The sequence below is a fragment of the Lissotriton vulgaris genome, chromosome 7 (genome assembly GCF_964263255.1).
Source record: "Lissotriton vulgaris chromosome 7, aLisVul1.2, whole genome shotgun sequence".
Lineage (NCBI taxonomy): Eukaryota > Metazoa > Chordata > Amphibia > Caudata > Salamandridae > Lissotriton > Lissotriton vulgaris.
Genome location: NC_141695.1, coordinates 1,623,828,035 through 1,623,854,254, shown reverse-complemented (window position 1 = coordinate 1,623,854,254; position 26,220 = coordinate 1,623,828,035). Strand labels below are relative to the sequence as shown.

General features: G+C 46.5%; 1 protein-coding gene across 6 annotated transcripts in view; it reads left to right on the top strand.

Moving 5' to 3' along the window:
* The window catches only part of HNF4A (hepatocyte nuclear factor 4 alpha), a 400,042-nt gene that overhangs the window by 289,736 nt on the left and 84,086 nt on the right, over positions 1 to 26,220 (top strand). For 3 of the 6 annotated variants that reach the window (XM_086932561.1, XM_086932562.1, XM_086932565.1), the window contains exon 1: positions 22,036 to 22,279. The exons of 2 other annotated variants lie outside the window; for them this stretch is intronic. In XM_086932561.1, coding sequence (XP_086788687.1) covers positions 22,159 to 22,279 — 121 coding nt within the window. In that variant the 5' untranslated portion in view covers positions 22,036 to 22,158. Of the gene's footprint in view, positions 1 to 22,035; positions 22,280 to 26,220 lie in introns of those variants that run through there. One more of the 6 variants, XM_086932564.1, reaches the window with a different exon arrangement.

Genomic DNA, 26,220 nt, shown 5'->3' with positions numbered 1-26,220 from the left:
GATCACTCATAAAGAAAGACACCACAAGTCCTGCTTCACATCAGAGCTCATTTCCCATTATCATGTGTATGAAGTGGACTAAGTCCAAATGTCTATGATATAGTTGAGTCCTCAAGTTTTGAGTAACTTCCCTGTACTATCTTAGTGCTAAATGAACGTGTCTCTCGTGAGTTGCCAGACAGACAACCAAATGTACACAATGATGTACATTGCCTGCTGATGCTCGTCATGAGGCACAGTGGAGCTGTGTTCATGACGAGCTGGGCTCGTCATAACGGCCGCTCCACTCCCCCGCGTGGTGAATTCCACACCTGTGCGGACGTTCTATGGGAGTGGGCGGAGTCATGACGAGCCCAGCTCGGCATGAGCACAGCTGCACTGTGCCTCCTGACGAGCTAGGCTCGTCATGAGCACCGCGCGCCCGTGCGCGGCCCCCCTCTCCCCCCGCACAGGAGGGGAATTACCCCCGGGTTAAGGGGTTAATAGGCTGAATTAGACTGTCTTTTGATCGTAAATGTTGTAAATATCAGTCATTGCCTTTAGGACACTCTTTAATAAGGGGTTCCCCAACCCGAATGCATGGCTAATTAACCTTCCACCATATATTTTAGGAAAAGAGGCCCTTCCATGTTTACCCTCAAGAGTACGGATTTATGAACAGATTGGTGGGTGCACCCCATCTGAAAATAGGAAGAAATATTAGCTTCACACCGTCAGCGCACGTTACAAGAATGTGTGACCTTAGGCCTTAGCTGCCACGGGGTGCATCACAGGAGAGATCACGACCACTGAGGAGTATTTTAGGTGTATATGGGAAATACAGTTGTTATTTCAAATAATCTCAAATGCAAACACAATCAGCGTAAGAGGGTGATGTAAAGACTGGTGGGCGAGTATACAAACAGCTGGGGCACCCCCTCACACTCATGCCAAGGTTGAGAATGCCACCCAGCTGGCAGAAACATTTCCTTAAAATGACTCCTGCCCCCATAGCAGAAGCTGCTCCTGGGGTAGACAGGTGCTAACTGGTGCTGGCAACTTTCTCCCAGGGTGTATGGACTTTTTCGGTCTAGAGTCTAGATCACCATGATTTCCTGCGTGGGAAATATGAAGCCAGACATGGCATAATCGAACTGCTTAAAAAGGAAAGCCTCTCCACAGTCATTGAAAATGATGACTGCATTGTGGCACAGGTTCACTTGTATTGATTGCTATGGGCCTAATTTATAATAGAATGGCACAACGCGGTGCCGCAAGCAATTTTGCAGCGCTACGCCATTCTAAAAGTGCAGGAATGTGCCGTATTTACAAGAATATGGTGCATTCCTGTACTGACCTCAGTGCTAAAAAGGCAACCTAGCACCAACGCAGGTACCCTTATGCCATGTTGCAAGGGTGCCTGCATTGTGGGAAGGATTGATTTGGGGGAAAAAAGGGACACCTTTCTGCGCAAAATCAATCAATGGAGAATGCAGCACACATAGAAAGAGGAAAAAACGAGGAGAAATTAGGATATTTCTCCTCGTTGCAACCCCCCCCCACCCCCACCCCCCACGCCACCCCTGGGGTGGCATTGGAATCTGATTCATTCCCTGGTTTACAATTCCTCGTAAATCTGGGAATGCTTCAGATTCCATGGGACTTGCGTGGGAACACTCACAGCAGCACAGTGTCCTGCGTGAAAGGGGCACATATTTACAAGGGCATGAAAAGCCACATAAAGTGGCTTTGTGTGGCCTTGTAAATATGCTGCGGCACATTGCGCCACCCGAGAGTCAAAAAAGTGATGCTCCGGCGGTGCAAAAGTGCTGCTAGGGCCTCGTAAATGAGGACCTATGTGATGAAGAGTGAATGGAGGCAAGTGATGGGGGAGGATGCTAATATGAATCATGCAGTCAAATGTTTTTTTAAACGTTGGCAAACAGAATAATCAGTTGGTATAAGACTGTAAAGTTTCTGGAAGATCATAGAAGAATGATCCTGTGAATATGGATTGTTATGTTTGGACATTAGGTTAATATGACCAGAAAACATATTTTAGCTGATTTTGATGGCAGTGAAAGGCCATTTAGGACTGACCAACTTGAAAAAAAATCTAAGGATCAATTTTTGGTGGTCAGGCATGGATTCTGAAATAGAGGTATTGGTTAGAACGTGCTCAATGTCTTACGTGGCAGAGTAGAATTTGTGTCCATTAATATCTGGGAAGACGTCAGAGGGACAATGTGAGAAGGTTAGCATCCATGCCATGGGTTACTTCCATAGTTTATCATCTAGTACTATTCGGGGGCCACAAGTTGTTAGAAGTGGGTGTCCCAGATGGATAAAGTAATGGACTGAGCAAATTGATAAGATGAAGTATACATCAGTTGAGGCAGAGCTAACAGGTGGAAGTATTGGGAAAAGCCAGAATAAGCATAAAAATTAGAATTGAGTTATGTGGATCAACGTCACTAATCTTAACTAAATTGAGGATCACTAGATTTGGTTGACGTGCTCCGCTGTGGCTGCAGAGCACACCCATCTGCTGAGCCGATGGTATGGAGTACAGCCTGCCATACTCTAAGGCCATATGGTTTTATTTATTTATTTAATTTTACCTAATCTGTCGTCTGTTGACTCGCCCCCTCCTCCCGGCTACACCCACCGCTCAACCATGATTACCTGTGGCGGCCACCGCTGGTGCTAAGTGGCAGGCCAGACCCTCCCAGGGTGTGTGGTGCTGGTGCCTAGAGTCAGATTTTGGGCCTGACCAGAAGTAGCCTGATAAGTTGTTCCAAGGAAGTCCCATGGGGTTTGTCTTTCCATTTGAAAGCCTGAAAATGTGTTCAATCTCCATAAACAAGTGTTGCATCTCGATACAGATAAATTATCAGTTAAATGGCTTTGAACCTTGGCAGTCACTTAGTACCTAGTGGTATGTTTCAAGTTATTAAAGGTATTCCACAATGAAGACCACACTCTATACTTGATCCACCTCGCCCCCATATGATTTCTAGCTTTTTTGTTGCTCTCATTGTATTATTTGATCTTTATTTGGTTCCTTTTAGCCTTGCTTAGGCATTAACTTATTTGCACCAAGAACTAAGCACTGTATTTTTCAGGTCTAGCGTAAAATGATGTTCTTCAATAATATGAGACTCTGTGGCAGTCGACCATCAATAGTCTTGAGTGAGGTGGATAAGTATCCTATATATCACTTTAGAATTAAATTCTCTTCCTCAAAGAGATCTAATACCATACATACTAAAACTTTTCCGTGGTTTACTAAGCATTGGGAAAGCTTAAAACCTTCATTAAAAATGGCAAACTTAAATGGCAGAGCCAAAAAACATTGTAAAGCGTGCTTAAAATATACCAAAGGGAAAAGTGGTAAAAGTGTCCTGTGTAAAGATTTTTTATTCCCCTAAAATAGTAGTGGCCAAAATTTCTCTTTGAGGAATTTAAAGTAACCAGAGAATTAGCTGATCCGGTAACAGTTAAACTGGGTATTACACTCTTGGGTGAGCTTTGTAAACACCTGACCTCCTTTTTTCCAGTTAATGAATATTATCCAAGCAATTGTCAATTAATGTTTCTGAAACGTAGGACCTGATTTAGAGTTTGAAGGATGGTTACTCTGTCCAATGCCACTTGTAATACAGCAGATGGCGTATCCGTCAAATTTGTGACCGAGTAACCCGTCTAACAAACTCTAAATCAGACCCTTAGGTTCTCTCTACCATCACTTCATCAGTTCTTCTCTCATTCCTTCCTCCCATGGAAGAAGAGAAATTGTCTTAGCAGTCGCAGCCAGCATAACTCGCGGGTGGGGGGGCAGGCACAGGCTCACCATGGGAGGGGAGGGTCGCATAGGGAGGGGGGTAGAGTCAATAATGAAAAATAAAAAAATTAAAACCTACCCAGCCAGAGTCCTGAGTCTTCACTGGTCCTGCTCACCTGCCTCAGACAGGAACAGGAAGCAGGCTGCCTCCCTTCTCTCCCCTAAGCCAATCACAATGCTCCAGTGGAGCATTTTGATTGGTCGAGATGCCGCCCAGTCAGGGGTCACCTGGGTTGGCATGTTCTCCGTGTAGGCTACAATACAGCCTGCATGGAGAAGTGCAGAGTGCACATGACTGGTTTGGGTGGCCCAATAGGACCTACCAAGCAGTCTTTGAGCACTCCACTCCTGCCCTGCCAGCTCCACCCAACCGCCCACCCGCAATGTGGAAAGAAACATAAAATGGTAATAGCCAAAAGTTATTACCATTTTATGTTTTGGCTTTCTCTCACTGTGAGAAAGCAGTGTGGCGAAGCTCCTCTGCCCTAGTGGAGGAGCCGCCCCAGTGTTTTAGGCAATCCAGATGATCTTGTCTAGATCATTTATTGTAATCTATTTAAGAAACAGACCATACTAAAAAAAAAGATCCAGGTCATACAATGAAAAGCCTCTGGGTTGCCAATCTATACTTCGGATTAAGCCATGCTTCTCCTGTCCATGGGTCCTTGTAATGCCTTACTATTCTTGAAAGGGTGTAGTTTTAGATCCTATGAATTTTGCATAGGCCCCTCTATGATCCATAGGTTCTCTATGTTCAGGACTCTTACATTTGCATAGGTATCTGCTTTGATACCGGCCCAGCAAACATCTGTGCTGAACATCAACAAGCAAGCTGTAGGTGCCCATATTTAAGAAGCCTATGCCGTGGGGAGGGTGCCCCCTTTCTCAGTGCTGGCACCCTCTCTTTAGAATTCCCTCTCTGCTGAATTAAAGTCTATTCCCTGTTGACACTATTTCACAAGACGTTGAAGAATGTTCTTTAAACAATTCCAGGGTTAACTTTGTCTGAAGACTGTTATCTGCCTATTTGCTTTCCAGCACCAACAGACCATACAGTTGATTTGCTCACTCGAGAAAAAACACAGTAACATAAAAACAGAGGATGCAGGGTATAGAGCTCTGCCAGCTCCCCACGAAATATGAACTGATAAAGTGAGAAACACCAATAGGTGCAAGATAAGCACAGCTAAGAAATATAGGGGGCTATTTACAATAACATTTTGGAGTGTGGTGTTACTCCAAAATCGGCAATGCTCCACGCAAAGATTTTTTAAACTCAGGGAAGCGCCATATTTATAAAAATATGGAACTCCCCTGCGCTTCCCCTAGTGCTGGTGCTAAAAAAGCTGCCTAGCGCCCGTGCATGCACCCATGTGCCATGTTTCAAGAGTGCCAGCACTGTAGGGGCGATTGTTTATGTGCAGGAAGGTACACCTTCGTGCGCATAAACAATCTTTAAAGGCAATTTGCCCCTTTCTATGTGTGCTGCAGCAGCACACATAGAAAGACCAAATACGAAGAGAAATGAATAATTTCTCCTCGTATCGCCATCCTAAGACCAGGTTTTTACCTGGCCTTATTTGTTAAAAACGAAAAATGCGGCTGACCCAGGTTCAGCACCTCAATTTCAAAGTCAAAATATATGTCCTTAGTCTGTGCAACCACGTCCGGGGGTTTGCCTCACTTGTGCTCCACTGAGAATCAGATACCCAAGTTTACGAAGAAAAGGACGGTACACCAAAGACTAGAGTCAATAAGAGCTTCCAAATTTATCCAAATGAGCTCGTTTATTCTCGTTTCAATTTTTTAAAATTCAACCGCATCCAACGCGTTTTGTTCCATTGGAACTACGTCAGGAGAAAATAGTCAGAAAAATAGGTCCGATGTAGTCCTAAACCAGAAGGTCAAACTCTTGCGAAGCCTCTATGTGTAACAATACCCTTGAAGTTGCAGTAATATACCCCCTAGGTAGAAGCGTATCCAGTGGTCTTGGATACTGGTCCATAGACCTCCATATAAATGAGTGAAGCTCAGATCAAGAAGCAAAGGTTAAAGTTCCACCAGCTTGTGCATATGGCACCGTGGTATTCAGTTCTGCAATAAAACGGTCCACAATCCTCCTTATTCAAGTTATTTTCTTTGAGGGGTCGATATTACCCCTTGAATAAGGATGATTGTGGGCCGGTGTGCTGCAGAACTGGATACCACGGTATCCTATTTCAATTGAGGAATCTGCAAATTAACTTGTAAAGTGCAAGTCAGGCTCCCCTCTTGACCCCTGGCCCCCTGTCATCCTTAATCTTGCCGCACCTGTGGTGTACCCATGGTTGAATTGGCTGCTTAATGAATCTTCAGACCAGGCCCTGGTTCCCTCCAGCTCAAAACAAGCTCTTCTTCTCTCCCTACTGAAGAAGCCTTCTGCGCTGCCAAGGTATTTGGCAACTTTAGAACTATTTCTCTCCTGCCTGGTTCCGCTAGACTTACTATCAGGATATAGAGGGGAACACTGGGTGGTAGAAAATTTGTGCCAGCACTCTGACCCCACACAGAGATGTGAGGAAATGTGATATATTTTTAGTTGAGTTTGCAGGGGATTTTGGGTAAGAAAACGTTGGGGGATCCACACAGGCCACACCTCCTTGGACTCTCCTGGGTGTCTTGTTTTCAGAAATGTCTGAATTTGGTAGGTTTACTTAGCTGGCCGCAGTGTCCAGGAGAAAAAACCCACGTACCCCCCTTTCTATCACAAAACAACCTGTTTTTGCAATGGGGGCTCCTGAATTTTGATCCCAGACTTGGCAGTCATCTAGAAAATTATACCAAACCCAGACATTTCCGAAAACTTGATACCCAGGGGAGTCCAGGGAGGTGTGGTTTTTTGTGGATCTCCAAACGTTTTCTTACCCAGAATCCCCTGCAAACCTCATATTTTGCTACCAAAAACAATTTTTTTCTTATTTAAAGTCCAACACCTTCCCAACTGTTACATAGACTGGAGTTGGAATAGTAAATTAAACTAGTCCAAAATCCAGCACCCTCTGAAAGCAAGTCGTTATAAGGAATTGAGTGATGAAAGAATTTGTGCAAAACATGCGTTTGTTCGAATGCATCAAGAATACATTGCGCGAGGGAGGAGCCAAGCTCGCGACCGTGATGGCCGCACTGTAGCTCTGCTCCGTCAACCTTCCCGCCTGAACCACAAATCCTGTACTTCATCCTGCCCCGAGGAGACACATTCGACGAACTATGGGAAGGTGAAAGGCTGCTTGCACTCACCATTTGTCCCGGGAGCTGCTGAGTGCCGCGGATCTTGAGCTGTGCCCTTGTTTGCTCTGGAGCCTCCGTGGCGTGCAGGCCGGGGGCACGCCTGCGACGGTCGGCCGGAGCGGGGTATCGACGCCGACCCTCGGTGGAGGGGAGGGGTCGGCTGCAGAAGCCATTGAGCGATTGAACCGGTGGCGACTGACCGGGCCCGGTCTGGTGGCCCGGGGGCTAGGCTGCGGGGCGCGGCCTGCCTCGGACGGGGGTGGACTGTATAGGAGGCTTGTCCCCCCTTTGTTGTCCTGTCCGGCCATCTTGAAGCCCTTCGCCCGGAATCGGCGGGCGGCGCCCGTGGTGGGGTGGCGCCAGCTGCCCCTTGCTTCCTGGCGACCCATCTTTCTGCACCAAGATTGCCATTAGCGGGACCCGGCGAGACTCCGCGGGGCCTTGTTCGACGGCCCGGTCCGGGGTTGAGGAACCGAGCGCCCTTGTTGCACTGACAAAATGGCGGCCGGCGCCCTGGGTCTTGGACCTGTTGGGGGAGGCGACTCTGGTCTATCGAACTGCACAATGGCTGAAGATTGTGGGAATGAGCTCACGATTGGCGATGTCTTCGCTGACCTGTGTTCCTGGCGTGCGACCATGGCCTTTGACGCAGCTGTGAAAGATAGCGGTCCTGCCGCCGGGCCTGCTGGGTCGCCCCCCATACATGCGGCTCGACTGCGGGGGTGTGCTGACTTGCCTCTCCCGGCTGCTGAGAGGAATAGTGCCGCCGCTCATCTGGGAGATCATATACCTGCTGCCTCGAGTCTCCAGGAGGTTTTGCTTGTGGCGGACGTGGGTGAGGGCCCCACGCTGGGGTCCGTCCAGGTCAGTCTGGCTGGGGTACCCGGCGGCTGTTTGACTCGAACTGCTTTGGTGGGGTCCCACGGTTGTTCCGTGGGGGACACCTCCCCCCTTTGGTCGGCGGGACTGCACCCACGCTGTTTGCTGCTCCTGACGTTGCTCTTCATCTGTTTGGTCCGCTGCCGCCATTGTTTGCATTGCTGCTCGAGATTGGGATCCCCTGTTTTGCACCCTTGGCCTATCTTGTTCCGATCCTATGTACACCTCATGCCTAACTACTTGCTGTATTTCTCTTTATTGTGTGCTAAAGTAATGATCAGGAGTGGACAGGGGTGAGACAGACTTGCCTCGGTGGACTGCTAATTAATGTATGGAGACGAGGACTGCTCGCAGCTGTAACAGTATGACCGATTCCGCTTCATGTTCCTGATGTTTGAGTTTGTGTCGATCTCGTTTTGATGTGGGTTTTAAATGTATTCAGGCGGGGGTGGGAGCTGGATGTTCGAATGCATATCTCCTCTCCCACTGGGGGGGGGGTTTCTTCCCCCTTTCCTTCCTCTTTTTGTCTGTAGTGTTCTTTTCCTACTTTCTGATTCTTCTGTATTTCAGGTTCTACTTAGGGCGACAGGCACGCTGCCGGGGGGGTAGGCCGTAGCCTTCTGCAGGGGTGCTGGGTGGTGTGGGTGGGATGGGGTCTGTATATTGTTCTTTTTTTCTTAGTTCTATGGCTCTTTTGTATCCCTTTATTGGGACGCTGTTTCCGTGCACGTACTTCATGGGGTGTTAGCTGACAGTGTAGGATATGACTTCTTCGCTTCAATGATAATGATAGCACACTTACAAGTCTTACTTGCCTCGACCCCCACCGAGGGTCTCTAGAATTGTTTGCTTTGCTCGCCATGGGGCACGTCCTGCGGTGCTGCGTTCATTCTTTATTGTTTTTAATATTCCTTCCTTTTATCTACCCTTTCTCTCCTTTTCCCTCTCTTTGGGTTAGTATAGTGGATGGCTATCTTTGCGTTGCTGCTCTGACTTCTTTGATTTGTACCAGCACTTATTCAGGTGGTGACGGGTGGACGGTGGGCAGCGGTGGGAACTGATTAGAAACGGGGAGACTGTGTGTTGACTTCGCCAATTGTTGCTATTATTTCCGATTCTCACTGCTCCTTTGTACTGATGCTTTACCAACTGCCCGCCATAGGAATTCAGATGTTAAACAGTTGCAACTGGTCCTGCTATACTTCCTACTATAATATAAAATTAACCTTCTCTTATCCTGCTCCTAGCGGTTATACCGGGCCTTTTAATGTCTGATTGTTCATGTACTGCTGAGAACCTGCTGGAGAATTTCAATACTGATTTCGTGCGTCCACAATGTGTCGTGGCCGGCCTGATTGGTTGTAGGCCCGTATTTGTACGCTTCTGCTTGCACAATAAAGGTTTTCAAAAATTAAAAAAAAAAAAAGAATACATTGCGCAGTGAGAGTTCTGAGAAGTTGCAGCCTACAGTATGAGGTCCTACATCAAAGATGCATTCACACAGTGGTGTTTCCGAAGAGCTGCAGGGTCCAGTGTCAGGGATGCGTCACACAGCTGCAGTTCTGATGCAGAGTTGAGGAGATGTGTTACGCAGCATCAGTTCCGCATCAAAAGTCGACAGCTCGGCTAGTAGAGCACCGTCAGGCCCACTTCCAAGGGTCCAGGACTGGGGTGGCACCACCTGGGGGCAGGAGCGTTCGGTGATAGGAGTGCTGCCGGGCGGTGACGTGGGGAGGGGGAGGGGCAGGGTGGGGGGTAGTAAACTATGGAATACGCTAAATACAGGTAAGTAAACATAAAAATAAATAAAATGAATTTTGTTGCGCGCACAACGAAATTCATTTTATTTATTTTTATGTTTACTTACCTGTATTTGGCCATATTCCGTAGTTTACTACCCCCCATCCTGACGCCCCCCCTCCCCACGTCACCGCCCTGCAGCACTCCTACCACCGACCGCTACTGCCTGGGGGTAAAACTCACAGCTAACAGAGCACAGTTGCAGAATATAAAGTGGTTGAAGCATTTTCTGTTCCTGAGTTTCTGATCAGGAGGGCAGCCAACTTGCTCTTGGAGTCACTCTGGTGGTCCTGGGTTCAAGATGTAGATCCAGTCCTTCTTACGCAGGCAGTACAGCATCAGAGAAGCAAGGCAGCAGAATAGCAACCTTTCTTGCAGCCCTGTAGTACTTCTTCTGAGTTTTTGCAATCCAAATGTGTAACTAGGTGTTGGATTGAGAGTCCCCTATTTATCCTTGGTGCCAGCTTTGAGTTAGGAGAAGTTTTCAGAGGGTTCCACCCCGATATGTGGTTGGAATGTTTTGCCTACTTTCCCTGGCCCCCAATTGCCTAAGGGCACAAAAGACTACTGTGAAACTCATTGGGAGAGTGCTGAGGCTTGAGTCTTTGTGATGTGCAAGTGTGGTAGGTGACAGCTCAGCCCTCAAGTCAGAGATGGCCCACCCTGCCAACACCTATTCTTGCTATCTAGGAGCAATACACGAAGATCAACTGCCAGATACACCTAGTCATGTTATCCAGGATGCAGGCTGCAGGCATCAAATGGTTGAGACAAGAAAATAATTTTTTTGTAAAAGTGGCATTTTCAGAATTATTACCTAAAAACTAACTTTATAATTAAAGAGGAATTTAGATTACGTTTCTTCGGAGACCAAACTCAATATTCCTGCCCAATTGAAAGTTATTACTTATTAAATATAATAAAGTAACCCAATGCCATTCTATTGGAGAGGGAGGCCTTGCATTAGTGAAAGATGAATTTGAATGTTTTTCACTTCCAGGACATGTAAAAGTTAAAAGTACATGTCCAACTTTTTAAATACACTGCTCCTGCCCTGTGCGTTATTTAGAGTCTACTCCAAGGGGTACTTATGTGCTTTAAAAAAGGAAGGCTTAGGCCTGGTAAAGGGTTTCGTTTGCCATGTCGGAAAGGAACACACAGGATGAAGTGGCAGGCCTGAGGCTGGATTAAAGGCTACTTAAGTGAGTGGCACCATTAGTGCTGCGGGAACACTAGTAACATTTAATTTACAGACCATGGATACATTTAGTACCACTTTCCTAGGGATTTACACTTAAAGTAAAGGACACAATTGGGTGTAAGCCAATTTCACCATGTTTAAAGGACAAAGCACAGGCATTTTAGCATTGGTTGGCCATGGTAAAGTCTGCAGAGTCCTAAGAGCCAACCAAAACGGGGGTAGAAAAGTGGAGGATGAAAGCAAAACGTTTAGTGGAGTACTCTGCTGAGAGGGTGAAGTCCAACAGTAGGTACTCCACAATTATACCAAGGATGGCAAATGCTACGTCAATGATCATCACATAATGTAAAGAATGGGCCCCTTTATCAGAGGACACTATTATTGAAGGGACTGGTTCCAAAGATTCCTACAAAATTATAAGGTTTAGCAACAATGTGCCAGGAATGTGCATCACCCTGCCAAGATTGCCCACAATATGTCACAAATTACTATTATTCGTGTCAGCTTTATACGAATATATGATCTAATCCTGCAGCCTTTTTCTCCGCGGGGAATCACAACGCGGTCGTTATCACGACCACGTTGTGATTCCGCATACCTTTAGTCCGCAAGCCGTAACAACGACTTGCGCAGGGGGGGCGCTGGAAGTTGGAATAGTATAAATTACTATTCCAACACCAGTCTATGCGGACAGTAGGGAAGGTGTTGGATTTTAAATCCAACACCTCCCTCCCCCTCCTCTGCAAGTCGGTGTTCTGACTTGCGGAGTAATGGTATGTGGAATCACAACGCGGTCGTGAGAACAACCGCGTTGTGATTCCCAGCGGAGATAACGTTTCGTTATAAACTTTGTTTACCGGTTTATGCCAGTCATGAGCATCCATACATCATGCCATGATGCTGAAGCACAATATGCCTTGAATTTGGACCATCATGCTAATCATCCCTACAGTATGCCAAGAATTGCTATTAATATTCCAGACGTTTGCCTCATTATGCTAGTGATGGCCCCATAGGGAACAGCAAATGATTTCAGGGGTGTACTAGGATGCCAGGGGCCAGGAGTCCAGTAAGGAGGGGGCTCTCCCAGCCTGACAGTCATCACGTATGCCAAGTATACTCCCACATTTACAAATACAAGCAGGCCCACAGAAATATAAACCCACCCGCACATACACGTGTATACACACACAGACAAGTGCATACCCCATGATTCACTTATATGTCTAATCTGACTCCAGAGGACTCCAGTTCTGGCTCCTGAACCTGGTCCATTCCATACAGCTTTGCTACTGCTCCCTATAGCAGACCCTGCTTGCAAACACACTGTGCGGTTATCAGCTAAGACCTGCAATATGACATATGGCTGTTCATATTACTTGATGGAGTTGCAGATTCTGGGCTGTCAATCATTGTGTGAGTGTGGTGAGCTGTTATCAATTGTCTGGCTTTTGGGACCTGAAGGTACATTATTCTGCTAGAGAGCTGAATGCAGTGATGTCCTTTCTTGGTCTCACAAAACAGAAACTGTGGATGTGTGATAGGTCACAGGGTCCATCACTCTTGGTCAAGTTGATTTGCATCTCTGGCAGTCTGAAGATTTGGAGCAAGATGATTACACCGTACAACTCAAAACCCGGAGAATTACAGCTAGTATTTCTTCTACACCCCAAAGTCCTGATCACTAAACCACCACAGATAAACAAAGCACCTAAACATGAGGTGCTCTACATTAAGCAATATGTGTGTGGCACTGAGTTTGCATTAGATTACACAAAATAGAATGAGATAGGAAGAGAACTGTTAACAACTGTTTGGGGCAATACAGTTTTTTTTGCAGCTCTGGACAGTCCAGTGATTCATCCAGAATCATGATTTTTGGGATTGTCACTAAACCATTAGAATTGCACTTGCCCCAATCTCAGGGTATTTGGAATACGCTTGACTTTTTTTATTCACGACCTTGCCACCAAAAGGGAAATCCCACAACCACATTCCGACCACTAATTCTTATTCTTACTCTTCTTATCATATCTGAATCTTGGATCCCGCCCGCGCACAGTATCACATGATTCCACCCTCTCCTTCCTGTCCTTCTACCCCCTCTTTACCTTTCTTTCTTATTTATTATAATACCAGGGCATTTACAAAAGGTGTACATCTGACACTTCCACTTGCTTCACTTCATCCAGTCCTATTTGTTGCACATAGTCAGGTGTCAAATGCTTCTGTTGCTTCTTATGTACTGGCTTTATGCCTGTTGTATATGGCTGAGATACCCGCCACCCCCTCTCAACACAATCCCAAAAGAGGGAAACCGGAAACAGTTCTTGAAGTTTTTGGAAGTGGGAGGGAGTGACCCTCCCGGCCGTATTTATTAAAACAAAATTTAAAAACATTAAACAGTTTCATATTAATGTACAATTTCATTACCACATTGCGATGTTTGGCTAACCTTAACAGATTCTCTAATACAGAGGTTCTCCTAGCCGAACTAACATCCTACAAAACATTTTCTTGAAATATTGAAATTGTACATCCTAACGTTTAAGGGCCAACGGCAAGGTCGTAACCGGTGTCAAGATCCCTAACCAGACATACCCCCCCCACTTGGGAGGGGCGACAGCACTGAGGCGTACTCAAGTGCAACTACTACCAATTTCCCTTGACTTGACGGGGGCACCTATAAACTCGACGCCAGTTAAAGGTCGTTCGAAGACTCGTGTGAGGTATCTAGAAGGTATCGTAGACCTCCCCCCAACCCCACACAACTTACCGCATCTGCCGTCGCAGATGTCACTGGCCCCGGGAAATTCCCCAGGAGGGGGCTGTAACCCCTCCTACACAGGAAGGGGCCTTGACCGCCTTTCCTTTTCTTTCGGCGACCCATCCTTAGAAGGGACCGCCTCCCCGTTGAGGGGCCAAAGGCCACCTCTCCCGAGCGCTCCCATCCATGTTGGGTGACGCCCACTCATAGGGATCTTCCAATTAGTGCTCACCGATCATGACCTTACCGCCCGACCAAAATAAATACGACAAATGCTAATTAAACTAAAAAACCAACATTGGCCACTATGGCCGAAAAGCACATTAATAAATGGACGTTAAATCCGAATTTCTTTAATCACCAAACCTACAAAATTAGACCAATCTTTATTACACATTCAACATCAACACGATACTAACACAACCCGTAACGAAATAGAATTATCGATCAATTTTATTAAAACAACTGGCTGTCTTCAGGGGCTGGTGGGTGGGTAAAAATTGGCTCTTCGTTCCGTCTCGAGCTCACGGGCAGCGAGGAGGTGCAGCTTCAGAGCACAGGAACAAGAGGATGTCTTCTGGTCTTGCGTCCCTTTTTATCCATCTTCAGGGCGGGCGTAAACCCGCCCCTGCCTGCCCCGAGGGCGTGGCCGGCCACGTCAGTGTCTAGGCCAGCCCACTCTAGGGCGGGAAAAAGCGCGCCCCGGCTACGCCACTTCGGGCATACCAGCCGAGACGCGCCTCCCGCCCAAAATGGCTTCCCGGGGGGATCGAGGCACTCTGCCATACGTTCGGGGGGACCGAGTGGTCGCCCCTTTCCATATGGCTGAGATACCCGCCACCCCCTCTCAACACAATCCCCAAAAGAGGGAAACCGGAAACAGTTCTTGAAGTTTTTGGAAGTGGGAGGGAGTGACCCTCCCGGCCGTATTTATTAAAACAAAATTTAAAAACATTAAACAGTTTCATATTAATGTACAATTTCATTACCACATTGCGATGTTTGGCTAACCTTAACAGATTCTCTAATACAGAGGTTCTCCTAGCCGAACTAACATCCTACAAAACATTTTCTTGAAATATTGAAATTGTACATCCTAACGTTTAAGGGCCAACGGCAAGGTCGTAACCGGTGTCAAGATCCCTAACCAGACATACCCCCCCCACTTGGGAGGGGCGACAGCACTGAGGCGTACTCAAGTGCAACTACTACCAATTTCCCTTGACTTGACGGGGGCACCTATAAACTCGACGCCAGTTAAAGGTCGTTCGAAGACTCGTGTGAGGTATCTAGAAGGTATCGTAGACCTCCCCCCAACCCCACACAACTTACCGCATCTGCCGTCGCAGATGTCACTGGCCCCGGGAAATTCCCCAGGAGGGGGCTGTAACCCCTCCTACACAGGAAAGGGCCTTGACCGCCTTTCCTTTTCTTTCGGCGACCCATCCTTAGAAGGGACCGCCTCCCCGTTGAGGGGCCAAAGGCCACCTCTCCCGAGCGCTCCCATCCGTGTTGGGTGACGCCCACTCATAGGGATCTTCCAATTAGTGCTCACCGATCATGACCTTACCGCCACAGGCCGGATAGTTGACCGGCTATCCGGACCCCCCACAAAACTCCTACCTAAAGGTCATGTTTCAACGTTTTTAACCATGCTAAGAAGTCTCCTATGAGTAACTCATTCCCCACCCGAGACAAATGCACACCATCCCCCAAATACATACTGTCATCATAAATACAGCCATGAGAAATAGAATGCAATGTCCTGGAACGGAACAACCTACTCACTTTGTTGTTAAGCTTTCTAACAGAATGATTCAAAGCAGGAATAGAAATAGCCCCCCGCCACATCTTTCGTGGAATCAAATGGGACCACGCAATTGTGCACCCCGGAACTCTCCTCGCCAACCAACTTACAGTGGAAAGCATTGCCTCCAGGAGAAGTCGTCTACCGGTGGTGACCAAATCATTGCCCCCTACATGTACTATAACTATAGACGGCGGTGACCTCGTCCGCCCTAACAAACCCTCGAAAAATGTTTGAAACTGGTCAATACAGAGACCGCCTCTTCCGTAGAAGGACACCCTGTACCCGTATTCCCCAGCTACGTGAATCATGTCACCTGCTTTGAATACGTCCGCAGCACGCCTCACGTATGAGTGGCCCACGACCCACACCTCCTTTTTCACAGTCGGTGATGTCTGACCGCTGGCTCGGTGTTGGGTCGACTGCATAGTCCGCCCCGCCTCGTAAGCTTGCGAAACTGAAAACCAAAGAAAAACAAGAAGCGTGAGTACATTATGACAGCTTCACAACATGTGCAACCGCACATATCTCTTGTAACAATTAGAGGACCAACGCCCCACTCGTTTCACTTGTTCCACATTAAGACCCCTGGCTGTAGCTTCTGTAGCAGCCCCTATACGAAAGGAATGGGTCCCAAATTCGCCCGGGTTCAAGCCCGCAGCGGCAATTGACATCGCAAGCACCCGCTGAAACTGAAATTTCGTCAGTGGGGTGGCGTCCGCGTGTCTCAACAACGTCCCCCCCCATGATGCCACCCTTCGTGCTAGGTAGTCTTCTAAACACTTTACCGGACACATGGAGGACCCGGGAATCCTGCGTATGATTATGCAGTCACCCATCCCATCTTGATCGGTCTTGGACCTGACAAAGGAGACAGTCATCGTCTCTCCTCTGATCTGAACGTGTTCCTGGCACAAACCCCCCGCCACATCCAGTTTGTTCCTCGCTACCAGTTCGCTCACCCTCATCGCCCCATGAAATGCAAGCGTAAAAGCGGCTCAGAACAATGCTGTCTCAAACTGAGATGAGCATGTGGCAGGGAGTGTGGCCAACAACTGGGCCAACCTATCCAAACCTATCGGGCGCCTCTCGTCTACTCTGCGACCCTCAAGGCGTTGCCACCCTCGCAGCGCTTTCTGTACCACGAAAGACGCTGTCGGGTCCCGGATATTATGAGCCCTGGCAACAAAGGAAATGGCAGCACGATGCCTCTGGGCCGTAGCCACCGACTTCCCAGCCCTACGCAAGGACATCAGAAAATGCACCACCCATTCCTCGTGGCCCCAAAGCCCCTCTCTATCAGTCCCCAAAAAGGCTAAATAGGCCCGAAACGCCCCTTCGTATGCCTTCCTTGTCCTTGGTGCTAGACTCTCTCCCACGAGGTGACGAAGTTCGGGGCACCGAGAGACCAGAGAGCTTCGGGAAAGGGTGCCGGCTCTGGGTCCGCTGAGGGGAGGAAACCCGAGAAAGCCTGCATTTGAAAACGAGACAGTGCGTCAGCCGCCTGATTCATCACCCCTGGGACATGCTTCGCTCTGAATAGCACGTTCAATTGCATACACAGTAAAACAATTTCCTTGAGCAGTCTTAAAAGCAATTTACAGCGTGCTGCCTGACTATTGATACACTCGACCACGGTCATATTGTCAGACCAAAATATGACAGAGTGATCTTTGAACCCATCGGGCCATGTTCTCAAGGCCACCAGGATGGGAAACAGTTCCAGGAAAGCAATATTACTAGTCAGACCATTCTCATGCCACCATGTCGGCCATTTCTGTGCCGATCATTTTGTGCCGAAGATGGCGCCAAAACCTATGCTTCCTGCTGAATCTGTCCATAGCCCCAGCTCTTCAGAGGACACGGCTGGTTTATTCCAGACGATTCGACCATTAAAGTCCGCCAGAAATGTTAACCAAATACGCATGTCCTGGCGGACCTCAGCCGATAGTCTCGTGCGATGATGGCCCTCATTTAGGCCGACCATCGCTTGGGCAATTGAACGGGAAAAGGGGCGGGCCATTGGTATCACCCTCAGGGCAAAATTCAACTGTCCCACCAACTGCTGTAATTGTTGCAGCGTAACTTTAGATGCATTTATACACACTTGCAGTGCAGCCCTGAACTTCAACACTTTGTCAGCTGGCAAACGGAAACAACCCTCACTGGAGTCCAACTCGATCCCCAGAAACTCGAGGCAAGTCGTAGGACCCACTGTTTTACCCGGCGCCAATGGCACACCAAACTGGTTCATTAACACACAAAATTCGGCCAAGGCCCGGCCACATTCAAGATCCCCGGCTGCCCCAAGAAACAGAAAATCATCAAGGTAGTGCATTACATATTGGAAACCCGTTTTCTTTGTGAAGACCCATTGTAGAAAACTACTGAATTTCTCGAAATAGGCACAGGATATAGAGCACCCCATCGGCATACACCTATCCATGTAATAGCAACCCTGAAACATGAATCCCAGGAGACGCTGGTCGTCTGGGTGTACCGGGAGCAATCGGAACGCTGACTCGATATCCGACTTCGCCATCAGCGCCCCGGGCCCCAGGCGATTCAAAATGGCTACGGCCTCATCGAAGGATGCGTACCGCACCGAACACACTTCTGGATCAATTGCATCGTTTACAGAAAGACCTCGTGGGGCTGACAAATTATGAATCAGTCGGAACTCACCTGGGTCTTTCTTGGGGACTACCCCTAAGGGAGAACAAACAAAATTCTGAACCGGGGGTACACTAAACGGGCCGGCGACCCGACCTCGGGCAACCTCTTTACGGATCTTATCCTGTACTACGGGCGTATGCTGCAGGACGGAAAGTTGATTTTTGCACTTCTCCACACCCTGAAAGTCCCCTACCGGGATGCGGAAACCATACGAAAAACCGTTCCGCAGCACCCCAGCAGAAGTACGATCCGGGTATTCACTGAGCCAGGGAATCATTGCCAGGGTATCAATCGGGGTTGGTAAAGGCGCCCCTCGGACTGCATTAGACCTGTTTGGCGCCTCCTCTCCCCCCATTATCACCCGTTCTGGCTCTGCACGTGGACTCAGGATGGGACGACCCGCAACCACTACATTCATGTTTGAATTTACACGATCCCTGGGGTCTAGTACATTTACCTCTGTTGAAATTAAAGCAGAAACCCCTTTTTCCAGTATTGCCGGCAGGTTTCGAGTAATCGTCGGTACCCGTACCTGATCGAAAGGGCGTCCCTGCATATTGCCGGGAGGATTCGCCAACATTACCTCCTACCAACGGCATTTTTAACATTCCTGTCTCCTTCATTTTATCCCAAGTCAAAGAATCATAACAATCCCAGGTTAAACTTTTATTATGCTCCTTTGCCTTTCTGAAAAGATTATCGTAACAAAACCAATGGTTACCCTGGTGCGATGTCGAGTACCCCATGATTCGCGATTGATAGATTGGAAACTCGGAAAGCAACTCAGGCCTACGTTCCCCCAAGATTGACGTAAAAATTCCCCAAGCATTGCCCCAATTGCCAATATTCTCATTCACTTTAAAGGCAGCCATTTTTGCGCGCCAAACACTCGGATGCATGAGATCCTTCTGACTCTTAACATGCTCCACCTCATAATGATCAACAAGCAATGAGAAAATGTTCACATACTCCCCCGCCCAAATCTTTTCCTTAATTGCCAAAGGAACATGTTGACCCAACCTTTCTCTACGAGAGGGTGTTGACTCATCCCTTGCAATCGGCAATGGCCGCTTACCTGCACCGGACGCTGCCTCTGTGGTCGCAATCGTCCCTGGTGTCTTGTCCACTACTGCAGCCGGCACGGACACCTTGGCTGCCTCCCGTTTCTCACGCAATTGCTTTATCAGCGCCTGCGCGTCGACAGTCGTGGCGCCCTCGTTACCTTTACCCAACCACGCTGCCAATTGTGCTGCCAGCTCGGGCGGCATATCGTCCTCGGACACGGGGGTGACCACAACGGGAATCGGATTCCCCTCCTCCGGCACGGGAGTTGGTGCCTCGAGCGGGGCACTGGGACCCGGGATGTCTTCTCCCGCTGCTCCCCTCCTGGGCCTCTTGTTTTTCCCTCCCGGGGCTGCTCCCGCCAAAGGACGTTTTGCTCCCCCTTCCTCGTTCTTATCCACCCACTTCTTTAGTTCGGACATCTCCTTCATGAGAACACGCAGCATCTGTTCAGTAGTCATGCGTTTTCCCACCTTCTTCGGCATTCTCCAACAGAGTAACTGAAAAACAAACAAGAACGATTAAAACGCTCAAAAATTGGCTCTTCGTTCCGTCTCGAGCTCACGGGCAGCGAGGAGGTGCAGCTTCAGAGCACAGGAACAAGAGGATGTCTTCTGGTCTTGCGTCCCTTTTTATCCATCTTCAGGGCGGGCGTAAACCCGCCCCTGCCTGCCCCGAGGGCGTGGCCGGCCGCGTCAGTGTCTAGGCCAGCCCACTCTAGGGCGGGAAAAAGCGCGCCCCGGCTACGCCACTTCGGGCATACCAGCCGAGACGCGCCTCCCGCCCAAAATGGCTTCCCGGGGGGATCGAGGCACTCTGCCATACGTTCGGGGGGACCGAGTGGTCGCCCCTTTCCATTCTCCTGCCTTTTTAAATCAGTATCTGTATGCACCACTTTATTGTACACATTATGCAACTGTTGGATGTTGAATCTTTTTCTTCTCTCTTCTCAGTTCTTCTGTGTTGCTTTTCATTATAAAAACCAATAAAAATTTTAATACAAAAAAATAGAATTTCAATCATTCTATTAGCCGCGAGTTACACAGAAACAGAAATGAAGGGAGTCTGTGAATCTGGGTGATGGTCATTGGTTGATGGACTAAAAAGAGTGACTCCATATATGGTTCTAACCAAATTACATTGAGGGGTTAGTTTCCAAAGGAAGGTTGCGTTATCCCCCCAAAAAAACCTTCTGAAGACCGCACTGAGCTTTCAATGTGACTCTTTGCTACCCTAGTAGCCAGAGAAGAGTCTTTGGGCAGGCAGGGTTGCATGAACCTCCTTCCTTCTTCAGGAAAAATCACAGTTTATCCGCCTTGATCTGTGACCACAGTAACTTCTGAAGCTGTATACCAGAGTACCCACTCAGAGGCTAGTACCATAAATGAAATGTAGATTTCGGGCCCTGATCTGATCTTTCTGGTGCTTCATTTGGAGTAAAGAGAGGAGCTCCCTCCAACACTGGATTGAAGTCGAAGAAGACGAGAAATGGGGTCGGAGACCTTTTCCTGTTTTTTTGCTTTTGGTAATTGGATCAGATATCAATAAAACTATATAATATAATATATACTGATATATATATATATATATATATATATATATATATATATATATATATATATATATATATATATATATATATACATATATACTAGGTTAATTAAATTAGCAAAAAAAAACTGCAGAAGGAAAAACACTGGTCCTAAAAAAATAAATGATAGCCACAAAAGAAAAGAAATTGTATTCGGATTTAGATGTGGTAGACAATAAACACCAACCTGCAAGGTGGCCAACTGTAGCCAGGGTGAGATTGCTTTATTTTAGCAGGTGCTGCAGTACTTAATTTGAACATTAATATTAAGAATAATAACTGTAGGAGCTCAAAGTTGTTCTTTGGAGCCTGCACCGGTGATGTGGAATGCCAGAGATGGAGAGTACCAAGTCTGCCTGGTCTTGATTCCACCTCGAGCTTCTTTCTTACACCACCCTGCACCTCTTGCCTATTTATCTGATTCTTGCAGGCTGTTTGCCAGCCCTATTTGCTCTGCCATTGTTTTCCCATCTTTTTCTTCTTCCTTTTTCCCCCCTTTGTCTGCCTTTCTTTTTTTTGCTTTAGACATAAGTTTGATGATCAAAAGTCCGGTTCCCAGACACTATAGCCTGTGCCTCGTACCGGCAAACACTGGTACAAATTAAGTGACACTTGGGCCTGTGTTGTGGAAGGCCTCTTGACCCCATTTATTTATCTCTTTTGCCACCAAACATGGGGCCCATTTTCCCTTGGTCGTAGTGGGACCCACAGCACGCTTGCTACAGCACTGGCAGTAGTGCTAAAAATGCTAATTAGCTCCAGATAACATCAGGCTGAGAGACTGCAGTGATTGTTTACCTTGCACTCCTGTGGCATCACTTTCCATTGTGATGATGGTGGAAGATTGTCTCGCCGGTGCTGCCTTGAAGATCGCCTTTGCTAACAGCGAACAATAAAGACCGGGGTTAAAGCCCCAGAGCTCCCTTTAAATTATATATTTTTTTTAAAACATAACTGAGTCAGGAGGGCACTGACCTACCCAGTAGCGGAAACTGGCAAAGTGTGCGCAATTATGTAATAAACAGTCAACAAAATCAGTGCCGCTCTACCTTAAAAGAGTATTTGCCGTGTACATCAACCAGGAGGGGTGATTAAACATTAACTCGCCCAGGCCTCCACCCCTGAGCCGAGAGAGTATAGGCCTTGAAGCTAAACTAATCCTGCCAGAGGAATCTCTCAAATTAAGGACAGCAGAGAGGGGACGGGCCAGCGCGGAGGCAGCCGGGGTTCTGAGGGCCAATAACCTCAAACAAGGGACTGGCTGGGGCCTGGGCGCTGTTTGCTGATGATAATGCGGCTTTCGAAAGCCCTGCTAGACATGGAGATGGCAGACTACAGCGAGGCCTTAGACCCAGCCTACACCACCCTGGAGTTCGAAAACATGCAAGTACTAGCCATGGGCAACGGTAAGTCTGGGCACTTCAGTACAGCCTTACTTGATATTATTAAACATTTTTAGAAGTTTGGAAAGCGCTGCGTGTCCCCTTTTGATTACTTCAGGCCACTACTTGCTACGTTGTAGATTTCGCCTATTATTATTATTTTTCAATCAGCACATTTGCATGTACTTATATTAGTTAATGTAGCTGCTTAATAGTTTTAGCTATCCAGTATTATTAGATTATATTATGTGCAATATCATTCAGAAAGTCCAGCCTGTGGAAAGTGTTTCTTGTGAATCAAATATATATACAATGTCAATTGTATAGAGTGAGTGTGACAGGAATGGATTGCCTGCCCTTGTTATGTGAACAGCCAATATCTCTTTTTATATATTTATTTAGCTTTTTTTTAGATTATGCTAGAATCATGTATATGTCTGTAGTGTTCACTGAGGTAAAGAAGTGTAACATCTTAGATGTCATAGAAATTAACGGTTAACTTTAACATCTTACGAGTTAGGCCACATTTTATCAAAGGTGTTCTCAAAACCAGAAGAATTGTATTCTATAGGACTGTGCTAAGGTTTACAGCTTTTCATACCGGTGAACGGCGCGTTGCCATTTTACCACGTTGCTCTACACCCTGTGTTAGTCCTGGACGCCTCAGGACAACTGCAGAGCTCTACAAATCTTATTTTCATTTCATTTCATTTCATTTTTACTTAAAAAAAAGTATTATCAAAGTGCTAATGTCGGGAATATTTTTGTTGGATATAAACAACCTCAACTTTCTGATGCTGCAATTCAGTTTCGCTCTTCATATAAATAACATTTCGATACATGTACATGTTGAAATTAAAAACAGTACGATGTACTTCCTTTGCGTGAGATTACTTCTCTTACACTGATGCAACAGTTCACAATCGCGATCCAAAATGTTCACTAGTGTAATTTTGCCGCAACAATTCCAGATTACAGAGATCGTTCTGGTGAGGTTTCACTTTTTTTTAAACATACTTCCACTAACACACACGTGCAAAACCATGACTTTTTACACTGGTTAGCCCTTCCAAATATCGTGGAAATTTTGGTGCACAATTGCACTGGCATCAATATACAATTCATGTAAAATCGAATCCTAACGCAAAAAATGCTCTGACACCAGCAAAGTAATCTAGACCTGAATTGGAAACTGTGGGGCTATTTACATGCCCCTTGCACCACTTTTGCGTCACTTTTCCCATGTTAAAAGTGATGCAAAGTGGCGCAAGGGGCTTGTAACTCTACCCCTGTATATTTTACACTGTTGTGAGTAATCAAGCTATGTGCTTACAGAGTCAGTAGTCTTAGTACCAGGTGTGTGGAATGTGTGTATGAGTATTTGTGAACTGATGATTTTTCTGATGTTGTGAAAGTGATTTTAGGAATGTCAGCAGGTTCTTTCAAGACTATACATCTTTTAAACTGAAGAAAGGGTAACTGAAACCTGAAAAGCAATGAATGTTGAAATAATGTTTAGTTCATAAGAATTAAACATGTATGTGGTTATCAACATTAAATATAATTAGAAGGAATTAGCTGTTTATTTGAGAAACAGATTAAAAATATACGCTGAAGAAATTGAATACACTGATAATGGGAATAGATATTGTTAAGCACTATTAAAAAACCGTGGCCTGCTTATTCGGTAGAACATACAGACAGTAAATTATAAAAAATGGCACTTGTTCTAAGTAGTTCTAGTATAAAGTGTGTCAGCCAGACAGGTATTCAAGAGTATGATTATTTGGAATTAGACTGTCTTCCATTTATTCAATGGGATTTCGATTGCTTATGGACACCGCATTCAGAACAGATTAATTAACAGTTCTCTAAGAGCAAAGATGTGAATAATACGTTTGGCGTGTATGGCACAAGCAGGAGACCAATGCATGTATCCTGTATGTACCAGTTTAGCTAGGAAAAAGGTATGGTTTTTTAAATCTTGGTGGCTACGGCTTTTTTTTTACATTTCTCACAATAAGTAGAGTTTGGTGTCCCAGTGTGAGTGAGGGTAGATGTCACTTCGGCTGTTTACTTTACAGATAACTCAGTGATGCGGAGCATCCAGTTGTAACATCTGCGAATCTTAAGTTAAGTTAGAATAGGTGAGCCATTTGTGGAGTTAACACAGCAGTTAAATCACACGTGTTTCCCAACACTAGAGAGGAGTTTCATTTTCACCCAAATTACTATTAGCGCCCGGCCACTCCTAGCAGCTCAGCTGTAAAGCAGCGTTATGAACTAGAATCGTCAAATGGGCGTATTTGTGTGAAAACGTATATTGTGCCACTGCGAACCCATAGGGCCTGATTCACAGAAGCCTTTGCTTCCCTGACGTAGTTTCCGCTCAGAGAAAACTCATTGCGGAGAATCCGCCCTGAGAGCGGAGACTCTCCCAAGATGGCGGCGACTCCGCCACCAGAGCGAGGTTCTATGTGAACCAGGGGCCTCATTTATGAGAAATGACGCATCGCTGCGTGAAAGCAGCAATGCGTCACTTCTTAATGCGCACTCCTTGCGACATTCCTGATGCGTCATATTAAATGTATGACGCATCATGTCGCAAGGAGTTACAGATACGTCAGTATTTCTGACGTATCTGTAAGCGCAAAAGTGACGCATTGCTGGAGTGTGTCACAAAAGTGACGCAACTCCAGCAATGCGTCCTTTCACATGGGGCAAGCCCCATGTGAAAGGGCCTGCGTCAGTCTTACGCCTGCTGTGAGGCAGGCGCAAGATTTTGACGCAACTGCGTCCTAAAAGTGACGCAGTGAAATCTCATAGATTTCACTGCGTCACTTCTACGATCCTTCCTTGCGTCAATACGCCCCCCTTGCATACATTATACCTGGTATAATGTGGTGCAGGGGTTTACAAAGTGACGCATCTACCTAGATGCGTCACTTTATAAATATGGCGCAACAAGGCGCATTTTTTACGCCACTGGTGCGTCACAAAAAGTGACCCACCGGCAGCGTAAAAGTGACGCACAGCCTCATAAATGAGGCCCCAGGCCTTTACTGCTTGCACCATCAGCTTTCTGTTAAAAGTTTAATAGGCATTTCCATCGACACTTTTTCCTTCGAATCGAGACCTCAAACGTATTATCTATAACAAGGCAAAGTAGTCTTACGCTTACAGTAAACTACCTTCTTACTTTTCAACACCATGAAAATGTGTCAAAATAGGTAAACGGTCAACACAAGTGTGTACGTGAATTTTTGCGTGTGTCTGCTGTGTACACGCCTGCCTGCATATGTACATTTAAATTTGATTCATTTATAGTATATGTAGATTACATTTGGAAAAAAAGAAGAGTGTGCCATTTCATTTGCTTATTTATATCTTTTGAGATTCTGGACGAATTTCCACCAAAATACCTATCTGGTTTGGTAGATGATATTGTTGGTTTTGTGAAATGTGGTGTGCATTGGGTTCAGGGTTCGTGCTTTCTGAGTGGAGTGAAAGAAATCCGCAATCTGATTTTACAAAGACCTCTCTCTACTAGAAAGATTTTCCTGAAGTGACTGAAACAATTCTCAGCAAACTGGTGCTTCAGTGTTCCCGTGAGATACGGTCATGTATTTATTTTTGAGACAGTGGTGGTGGTGGCGGCGAGTGGTGTTCTTAAATTCTGCTTGTAGCATGACACCTTGTCATGGGGCACGATTTTCAGTACTTGCTTTTCTTGTAAGAATGTAATGCATTCTGGGAGTTGTAGTGTTAGTTAACTTCAGTTGAAGATCACATAACACTGGTATGCAAAAAAAAAGTTTATTGCCGAAGCGTTCTAGTAGGGGTGCGAAATCTCACGTGATAACTTTATTGACATATAAAAGCCCTTATACCCACAGGAAAGAATAACATTACGTTATTAAAAGAGGCACACATTCACAGAAGACATTCGATGACGGAAACGAATG